Below are 18,184 nucleotides of genomic sequence, written 5' to 3' on the forward strand. Positions count from 1 at the left end.
CAGCTGACAGCTCGTTTTCTACCCACCGGCCGTATGCGCCTTGACGAGAGTTCAGGTGAGCTGTGGACACTGCTGCAACTGTCTGTATGTATGGAGGGCAGGCAAAGAAAAAAAAAGAAAACAAAGAAAACTTGGGAAATCAAGGCTGAATCCACCAAAACGAAGTATAGTTAAGCACAGTTAAGCACAGTTACTGCAGGGCACCGTTAGAACACTCAAGCACAGTTAAAATCAAACTGTCAATAGTCAATATCAAAAACTTGTCAATAGTCTGTAATACCTCCCCTGGAGTCGAGCAGCCTGTGCAGGTCCTGGGGCGGCCCCAGCAGCCTGTCCTCCAGGTCTCTGGGCGAGGAGCCGCGCGCGGACCAGGAGCCCGGGCAGGAGGAGGAGCCGTGCTCCTGAGGGGGCGGGGCTCCAGCGATGGGAACGGGAGGCGAGAAGGGAGGGGGGGTCGGGGAGGAGAAGCACTGCAACCCGGTGGTGGACATTAGAGATGGCATGCAACCAGCACACAGAGTAATGAGAGAAACTATAAGTATTTCACTGCAAATGACAACGGCATATAAAGTCGTTATATGTAGGCGTGTGCACAAGTGCGCAAAATTAATCTAGTGCTCAAGCAATTAGAGATACTGCTCCAAGTCTGAAAGTACACTAACCAGACCTGGAACCAAAGTCCATTTTGTCTGTTTGAAAAACGTATTAAAGCAGCTAGAGTCTTTTAAGAGAGGAGAGAAGATGCTATTTTTTTATTAGAGGAAGGAACGTGAACACACGGATCAGCAATGGGCAGATATTACTGCTGGGTCTGGAGCTTCAAACCAAAATTGTATTCATTCACCAAGTTACTTCAGAATACTTTAAAAGCGCAAAGCGCATATCATATCTTTTACCACAAGGGGGCACTAGAGACCACGTTTCTGCTGCTCACAGTACTCATTTCTGGCGTTCTACTCTTGGGTATACATTACCAAGGTTGCACAACAATAGCTCTTCAGTAGGGCCCCAGGGCCATATTAGCAGAATTATTTACCAGGCGAGACTAAAGCATTTGAACACATAAATAACCTCTTGCACTGAACAAACGTAGCCATTCCGGCCAGTTTCAGGACCGTTACCCATATTTAAGCAGGAAAACCCTGGAAAGCTGTTGGGGCAGCAGTCTAGAATTTATACCCCTCCTATTAACTGACGTTTTAATTTTTCATAGATGGATTTACCACAAGCTGCAATGGATTTTTCCTGGTGTCTGTATGCATCCTAGGCCAGTGCTTCCCAGCCGTATCCAGGTATTCAACGTGTTGCATCTCAAGCACACCTGATACTAATCAAGCGCTTGATTAGTTGCATCAGGTGTGCTTGAGGTGTAACATGTCGAACACCTGGATTCAGCTGGGGATCCCCAGCGGAGAGGTTTGGGGACCACTACCCCTTGGTTAAAACCACAGAACGGACGCACCGCTCACCTCGTCCTCCTCTTCCTCCTCCTCCTCCTCCTCCTCACCCTCCCCGACCAGCTCCACCACCAGGGAGGGGAAGACGCCGACGCGGCCGTCCAGCTCGCCCTCCCAGAAGCCGTCGTCCACGTCGCTGTGGCCGCAGCGCAGGAGGCGTATGAGCGCCCCCTCCTGGAAGGACAGCTCCTCTGCACTCTGCCCGCAGTACTGGTACAGCGCCCGCGCCAGCCCTGCGGGCGACACACAGAGTGGTGACATCACAGGCGCCACCGCGCCACGTTTCAATCAGAGGCGCCATCCACGCCACGTTTCATTGCCAGCGCAGTGCTGACAAACCTGTCAAATCAGCCTGCTGTCAATCACTCAATCAGTCAATCAATCAGGCTTTGTTTACAAAGCATATTCCATACAAAAAAACAAAACACAACGTGCTGAGCACACAAAAAAAACTATTTTTCTGTTGGGTGTGGGGGGGGGGGGTCCAAAAGGCCTGGGCTAAAAAGTTTGTTTTACTCTACAATTTTTGGGGGTCCTAGAGAGACGGCATATGCACAGGGCCCAGAATTTTGTGACTGACCCTTGCAAACAAGTATGTGATGAATCATACAAAAGTCAAAAGACTTAAAACTCAGTGAAAGGGTAGTCTTTTGAAAGATGTGTTAGAAAAGTCATGACATATCATCTCATTTCCAGATAAAATGACCAGGCGATTATGTCTGGGCTCACTATGACAAAGTAACAGATAACTTTAATGTCTGTGTGACTGTCAAAAGTAAATAAACCCTGTCATAGTAACTGACACCAGGTCAAGAATATCCCATGAATAATACACACATTTATAATCAAATCATCGATGTCGATGATCGAACGATCGAACGATGTCTCAGATGTGGAAAAAGTTCAAAGAATATTTCCGTCCAGACATCCTGTCTCTGAACAGCTCTGGGAATGTACAGATGTACCTCTGGACCTTTGCCTTTGCCCGTCTCTCATTAGATAAGATCCGGTGGATTTACTGAACACAAGCACATATGCCCACGCCATTACACCTATCTAGCCCTAGCATCTCTGACTGCCGCGGCTAAAAGAGGAAATGGTGACAGAGGCAGAGAACTGACCCACAGTGTGAGATACGCGCTGCTGCCCCCTGGTGGAGCACCCGGGCGACGACTCGGAGCTGTTGAGTGACGAGTCCAGTCGAGGGCTCCCACCGACCTCGTGCGCAGCAGAGCCCTCTGCTGGCGGCCTGAGAAACTGCAGGTACCTCTCTGGCACGTATCCTACCTGTCCGGTGGCGTTGCGTGCCTGCAGACGACGGAGAGCGTGACTCGCAACTCGCAAGACACAAAAAACGCTCGCAGGAGGCTTTAGCAATGAACAACCCCCAAACAAGTAAAGAGGAACTGTTTACTTTGGACTGCATCTCACATGCAAACAGGAAGTGGGCTGACCACAAGTCTTACACTATTACAGGTTTGTAGAGGTGAGATTGGTTTCAGACAGCGAAAGGCACTGCCTAGATGAGTGAACACAGTATTCTAAAAATAAAACAACGTTTCTTAAGCGATGAGACGCCAGGACAGCTGTGCCGTGTAAAAAAAACTTTTAGAAAAAATGTAAAAGTTCAAATGAACAAATCCCATTTACAAAAGCCAAAATAAACGTCATTACAATGCACATCGTGTACTTAAAAAGCCGAAAGAACATTTAGGCCTACTGTCGACGCATCAACGTCAGCACGTAGAATTTGGAAAGAGTGCTGCAGAAGGAAAAGGGTCGGGAAACGCTTCTCTACAAAACACACCTTTAGCCAGTCCTCCATGTCACCATCCTCAATAACCTGAAGCTCCTCCCCTTCTGTGATTGACAGCTCATCTGCCTGGCAACCCTGTAGGAAGAGACCCAAATGAAAACATAAGTTCTTCCAGGGGCAACGACAAGGACTTAATCAGTCACATTTGTGACGCTACCTTGTAAGTCCAGTAGGGGGCACTGTGTATGGTATACAACCTCACCTGGTAGCTGTAGAGGACCCTGCAAGGCATAGGGTATCCACATACACCAGGGCCAGATGTTGACTCAGTGAAGATGTCACCATTTTCATCAAAATCCTCAAAGTCAAACTCATCCTCCTAAGAGAAGAAAACAAAAACAAAAACTTTTTTTAAGCAAAAATGGTCAATTCCCTGCTTTTTAAAACTCATGAATCGTGCCATACTCGTCTGTAAAACGCAAAAAATGGGAGCACCGTGGGGATATTAATATTCAAGTCTGTTTGGTCAAATACATTCACCTTACTCCCTCCCCCGCTAATACATATAAGGTTAAAAATGTCTTTTTTCTTTTTTACTCATTTTCATCCTCTTTTATATGAGCTTCCTATAGGATTTACCTCAGGCTTTAGTGTTAGTCGCGTTGTACCAAAGAATTGGAGAGGTGTGTCCTTAAACATGTGTTCTAATAAAAAATGGTGATCACTAAAATATATATATATATACATACAAGGAAAACACTGTTAAGATATAAACTGTAAACTGCCCCAGGGGATGCTGGGAGAGACTAAACCAACCCAGGGGATTCTGGGAGAGATTAAACCACCCCAGGGGATGCTGGGACAGAATGACCAGATAGCACCCCAGGGGATGCTGGGGCAGAATGACCAGATAGCACGCCAGGGGATGCTGGGACAGACTGACCAGAGAGGAGACGTCTCCGTTGGAGAGCCGGGCTTCGCTGAGCCTCCTCTCCCGCTCCAGCTCCTCGTCGGCCTGGCCCATGGCGCTGGACACCCAGGGGTCCACGTCCACCCCGGCCGAGGCCAGCAGCGCCAGCCGGGACTCCGCCTTCACCCGGCTCACCTGCGCGGGAGGCACGCGCCTGCGTCACTGCCAGAGGACACAATGACCTCTGACCCCTTACCTTCGACCCCTGAACCCTCACATCTCACCTTTGACCCCTGAACCCTGACCCCCTCACCTCTGACCCTTGACCCCTCACTTACCAGTGTGACCTTGCACCCCACATGAGGAAATGTACCTGCCCTAGCCTTTGAGCGGCCCCTCACAGTACAACGTTCAGTGTTAAAGCAGCTCCTACAGAGTGCATGCAGTCCCTATTCCACTCATATGCAGCCTGTAAGAGTTGAATTAACACCGGACATTTTATTGCGTAAGCAGGAATAGATTTGGGGGTTCCCCCCCAAACCCAACATTATAAGCAGCATTATGGGGCTCTAAGCAGCTGCCTGAGTCACTTAATGAGTCTGTCACACAGCCCTCGGGAAAAATATCGAAAGTGCAGGCGGCAAAACAGACGAAGATGCGGCAGACAAGAGCAGTGCGATTCTCTGAAGCGCAACGTAGATAAACAAAAAAAGGCTCATTCCTTTATCTACGGCAATCTGGAGCAGCTCAGCTGGGCCGCGGCGGCGGCGGCGGCGGCTGACGCAGTAAGCTGCCGTGACTCATAGCGGGAGCTGCGTCTGAATGTGCCTGCGTGCGGAGGGGGCCCTGTGTAATGACTCAGCGCGCTCCACAGAAAACAACCTGTGCGCGGAGACAACGGAAAGACGAGGGAAGCGCATTACACAAGGACACACACACACACACGAAATGCATCCTCTGTACACTTTCCATGTTTACTCAACAACCACCTTTCACTCCTGCCCACGCTGCCTTTGAGTCAGGCCAGTGATTTTGCAATTTTGCCGGGCTGAGAGGGCCTACTCCATTTCCTCAATAGTCACGGATTTCCCAGTGCAGGGGTGTCAAACTGAATCCCAAAGGGGGCCGCAGAGTCTGCGGGTTTTTGTGCTTTCCTTTTAGTCAGCTGCTGATTAAGGTCTTGAGAACAAGGCGTGTGTGGATTCATCAGCCAATCAGTGACTTAAATGAACCACTGGTGCTGAGAACACCCTGAAAAGCAGCAGAAGATGCCGCCCCCTCCAGGACTGGAGTTTGACGCCTGCGTCCTCGTATGAGAACTGTGAGCGGAGCGCAATGACACAGCCGCCACGCTGCCCCCTGCTGGACAGGCCCCTGACCTGCGCCTTCCTGATGCTCTCCTTCACTTCCTCCATCTTCAGCTCCACGCCCGATCCCGTATCCTCCGTCAGCAGCTTCCGCCTCCTCTCCAGCGTGTGCAGGGCCTGGGGGAGGGGGGAGGGGGGGGGTCACAGACAGGGCATGTCCCGCAGCTTCCCAAAAACACTCTCTTACACAGCTGTGATCTGAGGGGGTGCCGCTCCCCCTCCCTCCGCTCGCCCTCCGCTCACCCTCTCCCCGTGGCTGATAATTTTGTAGTCTTTGGCGGCTTTGGTGGCCCACTTGCGCGCCTCCTTGTCCAGGCAGCTCTCCCCCTCTGGGCTGGTCCTGCTGTGCTGCAGGCCGGACACCTGGGGCACAGGAGACTGCTGAAGTTGGGAAGCAGGTACAGCCTTCCCCCCCGCCCCCCCACTCATGGCCCAGCACCAGGGTTTACAACAGGGGGGGACAGCGACATAGCGACATAGCTCAGGAGGTAAGACCGATTGTCTGGCAGTCGGAGGGTTGCCGGTTCAAACCCCACCCTGGGCATGTCGAAGTGTCCTTGAGCAAGACACCTAACCCCCAACTGATCTGGCGAATGAGAGGCATCAATTGTAAAGCGCTTTGGATAAAAGCGCTATATAAATGCAGTCCATTTACCATTTACCATTTACAGCGAAGGTGCTGCACTCAAACGGTAGGGGGTGGGGGTCGCTGGATCAAAACCCTGCCCTTGCACACACACAGCTCTCATGGTTCTGCAATCTTGTGTCATCAAGCAAATTCAGTGTCCTGAGCGCCAATTAGATGTCATAGCGGGACACGGTAATGATGATGAATATACACACACATCAAGCCAGGTGCTTGGCCGGGAAAGCAACATGAACAATTCAGTAAAGCCTGCACACTGAAACTCAATATGCACCTTCATTCAGAGACAACAACAGGGTTTCGATCCTGTCTGGACCTTCATCAGGTTAAATTTTACATTAAATTTTATTTTGTTCAATGAAGGTGTATATCGAGTTTCAGGGTGTGGGTATGCAACAAGAGACGGTGCCTGAGTTGTTCATGAAGCTGGACATGGTGCCAAGAAAAAGAAAGAATCAATGCTGTATTTGGGTGGTTCTTTTAAAACAGAGGGAACTCTGACCCTGGTGAAAACATGGCTAAAGAGCGCTCCAATCGAATGGATGTTTACGGTTTTATATTACAGCTAAAAGCGGAGGCTTAATCCTTCTGATGTTTGTCTGTTTATGGCAGTGGTTCAATACATCTGATCAATAACACACATAATCTCTAAGACCCGTCGCCCATCCTGTGAAAATGGAGAGGGGTGACAACCTCAGTAAATTCAAAACCAAGCAACGCTTTCACATTCAGACACTTTAACATCCGTCCTGAACCGCAGTGTAAAATCTCTGCGATACAGTTTTTCTCACTGGCATAATCTGTGGTATATCTAGGATGGGTAAAATCAAGTTTTTGATCAAAATCAAATATACCCCCCCCCCCCACCCCCCGCGCCCCCAATCTCTACGAGTCGTACCGTGTCGCCGGGAACCTTCTGGAAGTGGAACTCCGACGTCCGCGTGAAGGCTGTGGATTCCTGGAGGAAGAGCACGAGGTCCTGTTCCCTGGTTACCTGCCGCGGGAAAGACAAAGAAGCCACTGACCCCGTCCGCACAAACACCGAAAGCACTGACCCCCGTCCACACAAACAGCGAAAGCACTGACCCCTCCACACAAACACCGAAAGCACTGACCCCCCCAGACAAACAGCGAAAGCACTGAACCCCGTCCGCACAAACACCGAAAGCACTGACCCCGTCCCCACAAACACCAGGCCGCCGTACGCCGGTGAGGAACGTCGCGGCTTCGAGGGTGTCCGCGTGGGCGTCGTAATAAAAAATTTGGTGCTCAAAAGGCTTTCTCTCCTCACTGGCAGTGAGGACGTTCAAGACGGCACCCGATGGTGGCCTCACCTGGCCGCAGTCTTCGCAGATCCTGGCGAGCTCGCTCTGCGTCGACTGGCTAGCGCCAATCTCCGTGTGGCACAGGAGGGTCAGCTGCTCCCGCACCTGGTCGTAAAGGTCCCCGTCCATGCTCTGCGTTCCAAGGGCGGGGACAAGGGGTTAAAGCACGCACACTAATACACTACACACGGCCAAAAGTCTGCGGACACCTGACATCCAATTTGTCCATCCAAAATTATGGGCATTGATATGGAGTTGGTCCACCCTTTACCGCTACAACAACTGCTATGGATCCCACTGTGTGCCCAAACTGTTGCCACAAAGTTGTAGGCACAGAATAGTCTAGAATATCATTGCATTAAGAATCGCCTTCACTGGAACTAAGGGCCAAACCATGAGAAACATGCCCAAACTAAGGAGGCATCCAGATACTTCTGGCCATATAGTGTACGTGGAACGAACATGGCGCCCCTTCAAAATAAAACAAAAGTACTGTGTTTACAGGGGGTCTGGCAGGCTCCTTGCTTCCAGCTTATGTTTCACCATTCCCAGCAAATTGCCGGTACATTTAGCACAAATGGCTCAAAGGAACTTTGTTTACCTCAGCGGCAGAGTTCTCAAAGTCAGTGGGCAGGTCATTTTCTGGGCGAGAGTCCGTGTGCGTGTGTATTCAACTCGCGTTTTTACATCTCTCTCTCTCCCTCTCTCTCTCTTTTTTCCTCTCATTCTCTCTCTCTCTCCCTCTCCCTCTCTCTTTTCCTCACATTCTCTCTCTCTCTCCCTCTCTCTCTCCCTCTCATTCTCTCTCTCTCTCTCCCTCTCCCTCTACCTCTCTCTCTCTCTCTCTCCCTCTCTCTCTCTCTTTTCCTCACATTCTCTCTCTCTCTCCCTCTCTCTCTCTCTTTTCCTCTCATTCTCTCTCTCTCTCCCTCTCTCTCTCTCTCCCTCTCTCTCTCTCTCTCTCTCTCCCTCTCCCTCTCCCTCTCTCTCTCTCACTGCTGTGCGTGCGCGCAGTCTGAGCTGCCGATGCAAGTCGCGCAGCCGTTTTCTTAGGCATTTTTCTAAACTGGCGGGTTTTTTTTTTCCGGGTCGAGATCGGGCTCAGTAACAAGCGTGTGATCTCGGGCCTGGCCGAGCTCGGGCTTCAACTCACTCTGGCCGGGTCAAGTCGGGTCGAGTCGGGCTTGAATTATCAGGCCCGATGTGAACTCCAGTCAACGGGTAGACCCAAAACGCCCTTCCCCACCTACACTGGAACTGAACTTTCCTCTCGAAAAGGCCAGCGGTTGCAACAGCGCCTCAGCGCACCACGTAGACTTTGATTAAATCTTGCTGGATTTCGGTTTTCTGCGCAGGGAAGAACAACTTTAATGACGCACTGAAATTTGTGCGCGAGACATAATGAAACCCCTCTTTAGTCTTCTGTAACTTTCTGAATTGAGGGGGAATCCTATAGAAACTTCTTCCAGCTACAATATTAGACTGTTTCAGAGAATACCCAGAAACAAGAGGCAGGTTTTTAGTGCCTCAGTTTTTCCACCGATTAGCAATCTTGGTGCTTTTGAGTTGGGTATACGCTTGAAGATTGTATCAGGAAACCACTGGAAACCACTACAAAAAGAGGTACGCTAAACATAATTTGGAGGGAATGTTATTTTGACTGCAGTCTATTCTGAGTGTTTTTGTTGTTTTGCTGATAGCAATCATATCCCAATAGCAAGCGCTATTTTGGTTTCAGTGACAGTGTCAGCAAAGCGGGGGAGAGGTCACATGCGATCACACACACCTTCATGATGGCGGGCAGCTCGGTACAGAGGTAGTGCTGGTGGTGAGAGTTGGTGGCCACCAGCATCAGCAGGTACTCATTGCGCACCTCCATGAGCCGCTGGTCGCACTCTCCGAGCCGGGCGTTCAGCTGTGCAAGACAGGGGCGGGGTGGGGGCAGCTGATATGAACCCTTTGAAGAGCAGGTTTTTTTTTTGGGAATGTTTTCTCAAAATTCTAAGTGAGTGTTCCTGAACGACACTGCTTTCAATTACCTGAAATTGACTGTTACATCGGCATTAGAATGTTCACTTAAGAACATTCTAATCACATATTTGTGACCTCACACCTTAAAGGGTTAAGAATGCTGGGAAGGAACACAATGTTCCACTGACTTCCACCCAGTCAGAGGTTGCACTTAGAAGACATGACGTTGATCTTGTCAGTAATGTAACACACTTAATTGTCGGACAAAGGCATAGCTCAAAAATCTATTATCTTGGCATGAAACAATGTAATTTTGGCTGATGTCATTAATTTTTCCGAGCCTACCACTCTGCAGACAATACACAGGAAGTCAATCCAAGCTCAGTACGACTCATTACAGACTCACAAGCCCAGTACTAGGAGCACTTTCAGTACAAGACCGAAACCACAGTTCTGTTAACTCACGGGCTTTTCCACCCCAGTAGCTAGAATACATCACACACATACGCAACAGACAAAAACAGCAAGTTCCACGAAGGCTTTCATTCTGGTGCCTCATACTGTTGGTGTTACTTGCTAAAAAATATGCTAATAGTCTCAATTTTGATCACACTGTTGATTCTTATCCAGCTGCCATGCAGGGTTGTTTTATCAACCCATGACTTAAGCCCATGACTTACACAGGGATAATGTCTGCGTCTATGTTTTAACCCAAGGATTGATCCGAGAAAACCCAAAGTACTTGAGTACTTGAGAGGAAAGTGTAAAGGAGAGGAAATGTACCTGTATTGATCCATGAAAAGGCTTAGGGTAATATATAATGTATATATGACAATGGATATATGCCTCAGTCGCTCCTTAGTCATCAAGTAAACTCGCTGCACATTTATTTAGAGGACATGACATGCACACTGGGACCTGTACAGACTTGCCTCTAGTCGAAAGGCCTACCTTTGCAGTCACCTTGTGTAAGCCTGTTCTGAAGTGGAAAATTCCATGGTCGCTCTTTTTGGACCTGTGAACACACAGTGGGGGAATGTTAAGGAATCATTCAGATCGTGCGTCAGGAATGTCACTCATTCTGGAATGATGCTTCAAGGATGGAAGAAGTACACGCTGAGCACAAACGTCATCTCTTCCCCTTTCAGCTTCAGTTTGGTGGGGAGATCAGTGCACGTAAACACGCTGATACACGTCTGCTCCGCACCACAAACTCTCAGTCAAGATGCCTGCTGGGTGATTTTTTTGAAGTGCTGCTGAAGAAAATCCAAATGATGGTTAAGATGGGAAGACGGGAACATTCCTCCGGGGTTCAGTACATGCAAATTCCTTTTATCATAACATTCTCTCCCCAGTTTTGAATTCCCGACTGTGCGCGACTGCGGTGACGCTGCAATTTCCATAGCGGGAGGGCGTAGACAAGTACACACTGTCATCAGCTGCTTCTTTGCACACCGCGGCCCACTAGGCAAACTCGCACAGGTATCAGTACCAGAAGACACTTTGTATGTAGATTTAGGATGCAGACCGCGACCAGCCAATCAGTCAGCAGGGGTCACTAGCGAGCAAAGGGACTGATCCCGGTCGACTAAAAACTCCCTAACCCTGAGCCATGCTACCGCCAATTATGCATCACTTCGCCAAGCTGCCAGCCACACTCGGCACTGGCATGGTTGGAAACTGATGCCCGACCCATCTGTGGGGCCTATCCGTACACTAGAACAGTGCCATAACAGGAAGGGCCACCCAGTCCATACCCAATACCTGTAATTCAAGACCAGCCCCTGGCACCTCCCCCAGGAGAGCAAGCCTGCAGGTACCACTGACGTGAGAAATGCATGATAAATGCGGGGTTAAGTTTCCCTTTCTCTCTCTCTCTGGATCCATTACAATGGGATCCTCCACGGGCATCTCAGTTCACTGTCTTTGAGCTGGGCCCTGGCCAATCTTTACCCAGAATACGGGCGGGCTCACCTTGCCTGCGAATCGGAGGCTTTCTCCCGGGCAACACTGGCAATGTGGCCCAGCTGGCAGTACTTCTTCTTCACTTTGTTGAGCTCCCGCACCGCGTCCACCAGCTCACCTTGCACCTGCTGCAGCCGCTCCAGGCCCTGAAGGGCACACGGCAAACATACAGCACACCGGAAAACAGCACCACTGAGGATACAGCACACTGCACTGAGGATACAGCACACACTGCACTGAGGATACAGCACACACTGCACTGAGGATACAGCACACTGCATTGAGAATACAGCACACACTGCACTGAAAATACAGCACACTGCACTGAGAATACAGCACACTGCACTGAGGATACAACACACTGCACTGAGAATACAGCACACTGCACTGAGGATACAGCACACTGCATTGAGAATACAGCACACACTGCACTGAAAATACAGCACACTGCACTGAGAATACAGCACACTGCACTGAGGATACAGCACACTGCACTGAGAATACAGCACACTGCACTGTGGATACAACACACTGCACTGTGGATACAGCACACTGCACTGAGGATACAGCACACTGCACTGTGGATACAGCACACTGCACTGAGGATACAACACACTGCACTGTGGATACAGCACACTTCACTGAGGATACAGCACACTGCACTGAGAATACAGCACACACTGCACTGAAAATACAGCACACTGCACTGAGAATACAGCAGACTGCACTGAGGATACAACACACTGCACTGTGGATACAGCACACTTCACTGAGGATACAACACACACTGCACTGAGGATACAGCACACTGCACAGAGAATACAGCACACTACACTGAGGATACAGCACACTGCACTGAGAATACAGCACACACTGATTTAAAAATACAGCACACTGCACTGAGGATACAGCACACTGCACTGAGGATACAGCACACTGCACTGAGGATACAGCCACACTGCACTGAGGATACAGCACACACTGCACTGTGGATACAGCACACTGCACTGAGGATACAGCACACTGCACTGAGGATACAGCACACTGCACTGAGAATACAGCACACACTGCACTGTGGATACAGCACACTGCACTGAGGATACAGCACACTGCACTGAGGATACAGCACACTGCACTGAGAATACAGCACACTGCACTGAGAATACAGCACACACTGCACTGTGGATACAGCACACTGCACTGTGGATACAGCACACTGCACTGTGGATACAGCACACTGCACTGAGGATACAGCACACACTGCACTGTGGATACAGCACACTGTACTGAGGATACAGCACACTGCACTGAGGATACAGCACACTGCACTGAGAATACAGCACACACTGCACTGAAAATACAGCACACTGCACACAAGGAATGGCGTGCTGTAGTAAGGACATAGCACATTGCACTGAGGAAACAGCACACTGCACATAATGCCAACTCAAACTGCACATATATATTTCTCTGTATATATGACAGAAGAATGAAAGCAGAGTAGGGAAGCGCATGGGATAATTGAGGATGTGTGAATCAGATGAGTTTTTCTGGTCTTGCAGAAACAATAGCTAACAATCAGGCAATAAGACTGAGAACCACAGAACAGTGACCACAGCAGTTCCTCAAGACAGTATGGGTCATTTCCCTGGTATTACTGTACTTCTGAGTTACCGTAACAGTGCCCCACCTCAACTTTAATCCTCACAGACATTATCAATCTGTGTAACATACCTTACGCAACAAATAAACTGAAAGAAATACATTATATATATATATATATATATATATATATATATATATGCAACACTTCATAATAGATTGGAAAATATACTCAATTACTGCCACTTTAGGATATAATAATATATTACACTTCTGTGAAATATATTTATCATTATATTTTCCACATAGGCAAAAAAAACATTAAAAAAGTCACGCTGGCCTCATGCCACGGATGGTGTTGCCATGGCATTAGAGTGAGCGCGTGACAGTAGCTGGCGGTCGCCAGGAGACCGTCCCTATCCATCGCAGCTGCCTCCGCCCCCAGCGCCCCAGTACCCCCCCCCCGCCCCCCTCGCCCCCCCCCCCCCCCCGTTCCATCGCCCCGTCGCCCCAGTACCCCCCCCCCCCCCCCCATCGCCCCGCTGCCCCATCGCCCCGGCACTCACCCTCTTGGCCCGCTGCTCGCTGGCGGTCCGCAGGCTCTTCAGGGCCTCGGCGGTGAGCGAGCGGTAGCCCTCTGCCGCGCCGAGACGGGAAGCGCCGCCGTGCGCCGTGGCCTCGACCAGGGACCGCCAAACGGCAAACACGCTCCTGCGCGCGCACACACACACACACACACGCACACGGGGAGGGGGGAAAGACCGTCAGCACGGGCTACTGCGGGCCGCAGCGGGTGTAGACGGTGAAGACATTCTGACCAAAGACCCAAAAAAATATGTAAACTGTGCCTGGATTTCATTCAATTCAATTTTATCCGTAAAGCGTTTTTTTACAGAGAACTGTCACAAGGACACTTTACAGAGTAGCAAGGCAAGAGACAGAGCAAAAAGAGCATACTGAGCAAACACCAGGCCTGAACCCCCAAATAGCAAGGTCATAAGGTAACAAACTCCCAGTGGGGAGAAAACCCTCAATTGGCAACGAGAAAAAACTCCCCAATGGGAATAAATCTCGAGAGGAACCCGGTTATAGGGGGGAGCCTGGATGTTCATGCATATGTGCACAAGTGTGCATGTGTGCGTATGCAAATTCACGGGCCTGCTCCAAAACCTGTTCCTTCAAAAGGTTCCCTTTTTGTAAAAAAAAAAAAAAAAACCTGTGAAAACAAGATTGAACATGATTCATGATGCCTCTGGCTATATAAGACAGCCAGTGGTGAGTGATAAGATACTTAAATTGCAGAACTGGTTCTATCCATCAAAAATTAAGGAAATATTCCATAAATCCCCAGTGGAGGATGCAGGTGGGAGAGATGAAAGGTGTAAACAGGGCACCTATACCTATTTATACGCATTTGGGTGATAGTTCATGTTGTCACTGTGTTAAGCACAATCAAAACAGTAGAGATTTAGGTTACTCATATAAATGACACAGTGGCATAAAACAAACAAGGACGCTTAAGGTGAAACCAAGATTATATTTATCACTGTATGACGAATGTGCATATTATTCATATAGCGGGTTTATTAATAACGCGTGCGTTGCTGCATGAAAAAGACCTCAACAGTAAAAATGCACTACTGAATTCCATGCTGAGCACAACTCTACTATTGATCGATTTGTTTGCAGGGCGACTGTCTGGCAATGGCGTGCACGGCATAATAATAAACTGAGCATCTTAATTTCACAGGTCAGTCGTGTCATTTACGTATTACATTAAGGGAATTTGGCAGACACCCTTATCCAGAGCAACTTTATACAGCTGGACAGCTATTCTGAATCTGAAGCAATGCAGGTTAAGTACCTAGCACAGGGGTACAGCCGCAGTGTCCTACCTGTGATTCAAGCATGCAACCTTTCAGTTACTAGGCAAGCTCCTTAACAATCATACTACACTGCTGCCATGTATTGTTAATATCCTTTCTTTAAGGAAGCCACTTACACAGGGCATTCGCCCCTTAACCTTATGATAAATCCTATAAAAGGAAAACCAGTAAACAGAAAACCGACCTTCAAAGGTGGTTCATAAATGATTCATAATTTCAACCTTGAGGGTTCTTCAACTTGTGAGTTTGCAGAGAATTGTTGTTTCTTTGCGCAAAGCGTTTGGTGCGCAAGTCAGGGGATTTACAACAACAAAATAAAATCTGTATTTTTCCAACACAGCAAAAAACAAAAAAAAATGACAGGGAAGCTAATTTCCCCAAAAAAGTGATAATATGAAATTACCCAGAATTCAAAACATCTCCCTTCCCCTTGTGCCAGTCTTTCTTCTGAAACTGCTGAGCCAGCCTCTGTAGTGCCTAGAAAACAGGAAGACAGAACTTCTTACATCTGAAATCCAACAAGGTTACAGTGCACAACAGAAATTAAATGAAATCAAGTTAATTTCATTTGTATACCACTTTTAACAGAAAACTGTCAAAAGAATGGTTTACAGAGTAGCTGAAATAGAGCAAGAAACAGAGCAAAAGAGAAAGAAAAGAAAAAACAGCATAATCGCCAGAAAGCCAGCACAAGCAAAGCCTTCGGTCTGAGCTGTTACTGTGGTAGCAGCAGTAGTAAGCAGGCAGTAGCAGCCTGGCTCGATTGGGACTGGGTACATGATACTTCATTTATTGACTTGATTTAAGAAAACACGAAAGGCCCTATTTCAGAGACAACAGCAGGGCAAACATGCTTAAGTTCTTGTGGATTTGCTCATTTATTCTTACAGGAATCATGTTGTTTTTCCTCCCCCTTCCTGGTTTGGTAGTTTTGCGGCCTGTAATGTGCCCATTGGGATTAGCACAGGTTGGCCAGCATAATTGGGCGTGTGCTCTGCAAGTTTGCTCTGGAATTATTTATTTGTCTTTTAATCCACCCATACCACCTTTCAACTCTAACACTGGCACATTGTGCTATATTGGTGCTCTTACCAGAGGACACATATGGACATATGGGTTAGACAAGCAATCACACAAGTTTGTTTTACTGAGAGAGAGAGCATGTCTCTATACACATGTGAAATTGTCCAAAATATGCTTGCTTGCACAGAACTTGCAAGTAGAAAATATATAAAAGGGGAACTGTAATATTTCTAAAGAAATTTCATTGTTTTTTAAAGCAGATATTCTGACTGAGAATCTCTAGGCTACTTATAGAAATGTATTGCAGCGCCCACAAATACATACGAAACGACATGTCAGGAAAATGGTATGTTATCCCCTTTACAATGTTCGTACACCTGCGTCACCCAGAGTGGTATGTATGTGCCGTCTCCTCAGCAAACCAGCGAAAACAACTAGAGCCAGCTTCCTGTGCGGATTCTACGGCACTCAGCTTCGCGACCGACGATGAACTCCGGAGGGGGGGGGGGGGGGGCGCGCTGCGTGTCCTTCGCACCGGCGGCGAACATATTAGCGGGACAGCGCGAGAGCAACACCCACGGACAACACAATGCGAACTCAGTTCTCGCAAGCGGCGAGCCCTGTCTGTGGTACCCGGGACTCTCCTTGCTTGGCGCCTCCCTGCTACATTCCTCAACACCCGCCGGCTCGGTGCGGCCGGGGCCGCGTCTCTCTAGACGGCGTCAATGAAATACAAGCCGGCGGACCGCAGACAAGAAACAGCTGCGGGGGATGCAGCCATGTAGACACATGATTGTTAATCACCGCTGGTTTAACAGACACAGCGGAGACCGTTATGTTAAACAAGAAGGATGAAGCTGCAGGAGAGTACAGTGAACCGCTAAAGATTATTTACGAACCACATTTAACTTTAATGAATGGACACGTTCATTAGCACTGAAACATTTAACTGTCTGTACACAATTGTGTGTCTAAACAATTAATGCTGTGCATGTGTGTGTGTGCATAAATATATAATCTGCATATAGGCTACATACAGTTTGTACATGCATACACACATATAGAGTAATATAATAGCTGTCTTAAGCTAATTTAAGGAATTCTTTTCACATACACTAGATGGCCAAGAGTATGTGGACACCCGACATCCAACATCTCATCCAAATTTATGGGCACTACATTACATTTATTTAGCGGACGCTTTTATCCAAAGCGACGTACAAAAATGCATGTCATGGTCATGGACAACTACAAAGCACAGGTTCAATAAGGTACGATACTCATTTCGTACAGCTATTTCTAGCCAAGAACACAGTTCAGTTCACACAGTGAACACTATTCTTACCTAACTTATGCCAAGCCAAATACGGAGTTGGTCCACCTTTTGCTGCTATGACAACCTCTACTCTTCTGGGAAGGCTTCATACTAGATGTTGGAGCATTGCTGCAGGAATTTGCTTCTATTCAGCCAGAAGCCCAGTATTTGCCCAGTTACTGTATAATGGAGGACAAAACATGTAACTCAAACTGAAGAATCCTGTTTCTTTTAACTGAAAAAAGGCGTGAAACTGTTTGTGGTTTCTCACGCAGAATACACAGGCGCCATGCTGTTGGATCGAATCTGTCTAGCCCTCACTTCCTGTGCCAGAGAACCACAATGCAAATGCAAAAGAAACCATCTTAGATACACATTCCCCTACAGCACCGGGGACGTGACATCATGACTCTTTGGATTCACTATGGCAACGGCAAGCCAGTTCCAGACTTGGCGGGAGATAGTAGCGTTGCTTCACTGGCTACCCATTAAGCATAGGATAGACTTCAAGGTTTTGCTCCTGACTTTTAAAGCTCTGCATGGACGTGCGCCTGTGTACATATCTAACCTGCTCTTACCTTATAAGCCCACAAGGTCACTCCAATCCCAAGACGCAGGCTACTTGGTAGTCCCAAGAATTTCCAAAAACCTAAAAGGTGGTAGGGCTTTCTCCTACAGGGCCCCACTACTGTGGAACCAGCTTCCAAAATTTATAAAGGAGTCAGACACAGTCTCAATATTTAAATCTAGATTAAAAACGCACCTCTATGCTCAGGCTTACAATCAGTTGTAGTCTGGAGACAGGGTGCGAGAAGCCTGTAGTCATAGAGCTTTGTAGGTGGCAATCCTTTCCTTACTGTCACCTGTCAATCAGCTGTGACCCGACTTTACATGGGCTGGCTCTTGATAGGCGGGTATGGCTGTCTACCCCTCATGACTGCATGGGTTCTCCATCCCTGTC

The 18,184-nt window shown here is 48.3% G+C and overlaps 2 protein-coding genes across 2 annotated transcripts in view; one reads left to right on the top strand and one right to left on the bottom strand.

The window, feature by feature from the left end:
- Window positions 1-18,184, top strand: part of rell2 (RELT like 2) — a 39,478-nt gene that overhangs the window by 15,938 nt on the left and 5,356 nt on the right. The gene's annotated exons all lie outside the window — the stretch shown is intronic.
- The window catches only part of LOC118224382 (F-BAR and double SH3 domains protein 1-like), a 28,736-nt gene that overhangs the window by 1,039 nt on the left and 9,513 nt on the right, over window positions 1-18,184 (bottom strand). Inside the window, exons 4-19 of the mRNA XM_035411868.1 lie at window positions 15,289-15,362; window positions 13,566-13,710; window positions 11,407-11,543; window positions 10,384-10,447; window positions 9,248-9,376; window positions 7,471-7,593; window positions 7,035-7,130; window positions 5,734-5,853; window positions 5,503-5,607; window positions 4,157-4,318; window positions 3,476-3,592; window positions 3,265-3,348; window positions 2,579-2,765; window positions 1,470-1,690; window positions 281-470; window positions 27-82 (exon numbers count right to left, since the gene is read on the bottom strand). Of these exons, the coding sequence (XP_035267759.1) occupies window positions 27-82; window positions 281-470; window positions 1,470-1,690; window positions 2,579-2,765; window positions 3,265-3,348; window positions 3,476-3,592; window positions 4,157-4,318; window positions 5,503-5,607; window positions 5,734-5,853; window positions 7,035-7,130; window positions 7,471-7,593; window positions 9,248-9,376; window positions 10,384-10,447; window positions 11,407-11,543; window positions 13,566-13,710; window positions 15,289-15,362 (2,010 nt within the window). The remainder of the gene's footprint in view (window positions 1-26; window positions 83-280; window positions 471-1,469; window positions 1,691-2,578; window positions 2,766-3,264; window positions 3,349-3,475; window positions 3,593-4,156; window positions 4,319-5,502; window positions 5,608-5,733; window positions 5,854-7,034; window positions 7,131-7,470; window positions 7,594-9,247; window positions 9,377-10,383; window positions 10,448-11,406; window positions 11,544-13,565; window positions 13,711-15,288; window positions 15,363-18,184) is intronic.

Source organism: Anguilla anguilla, chromosome 3 (genome assembly GCF_013347855.1).
Source record: "Anguilla anguilla isolate fAngAng1 chromosome 3, fAngAng1.pri, whole genome shotgun sequence".
In the NCBI taxonomy this organism is placed as follows: domain Eukaryota; kingdom Metazoa; phylum Chordata; class Actinopteri; order Anguilliformes; family Anguillidae; genus Anguilla; species Anguilla anguilla.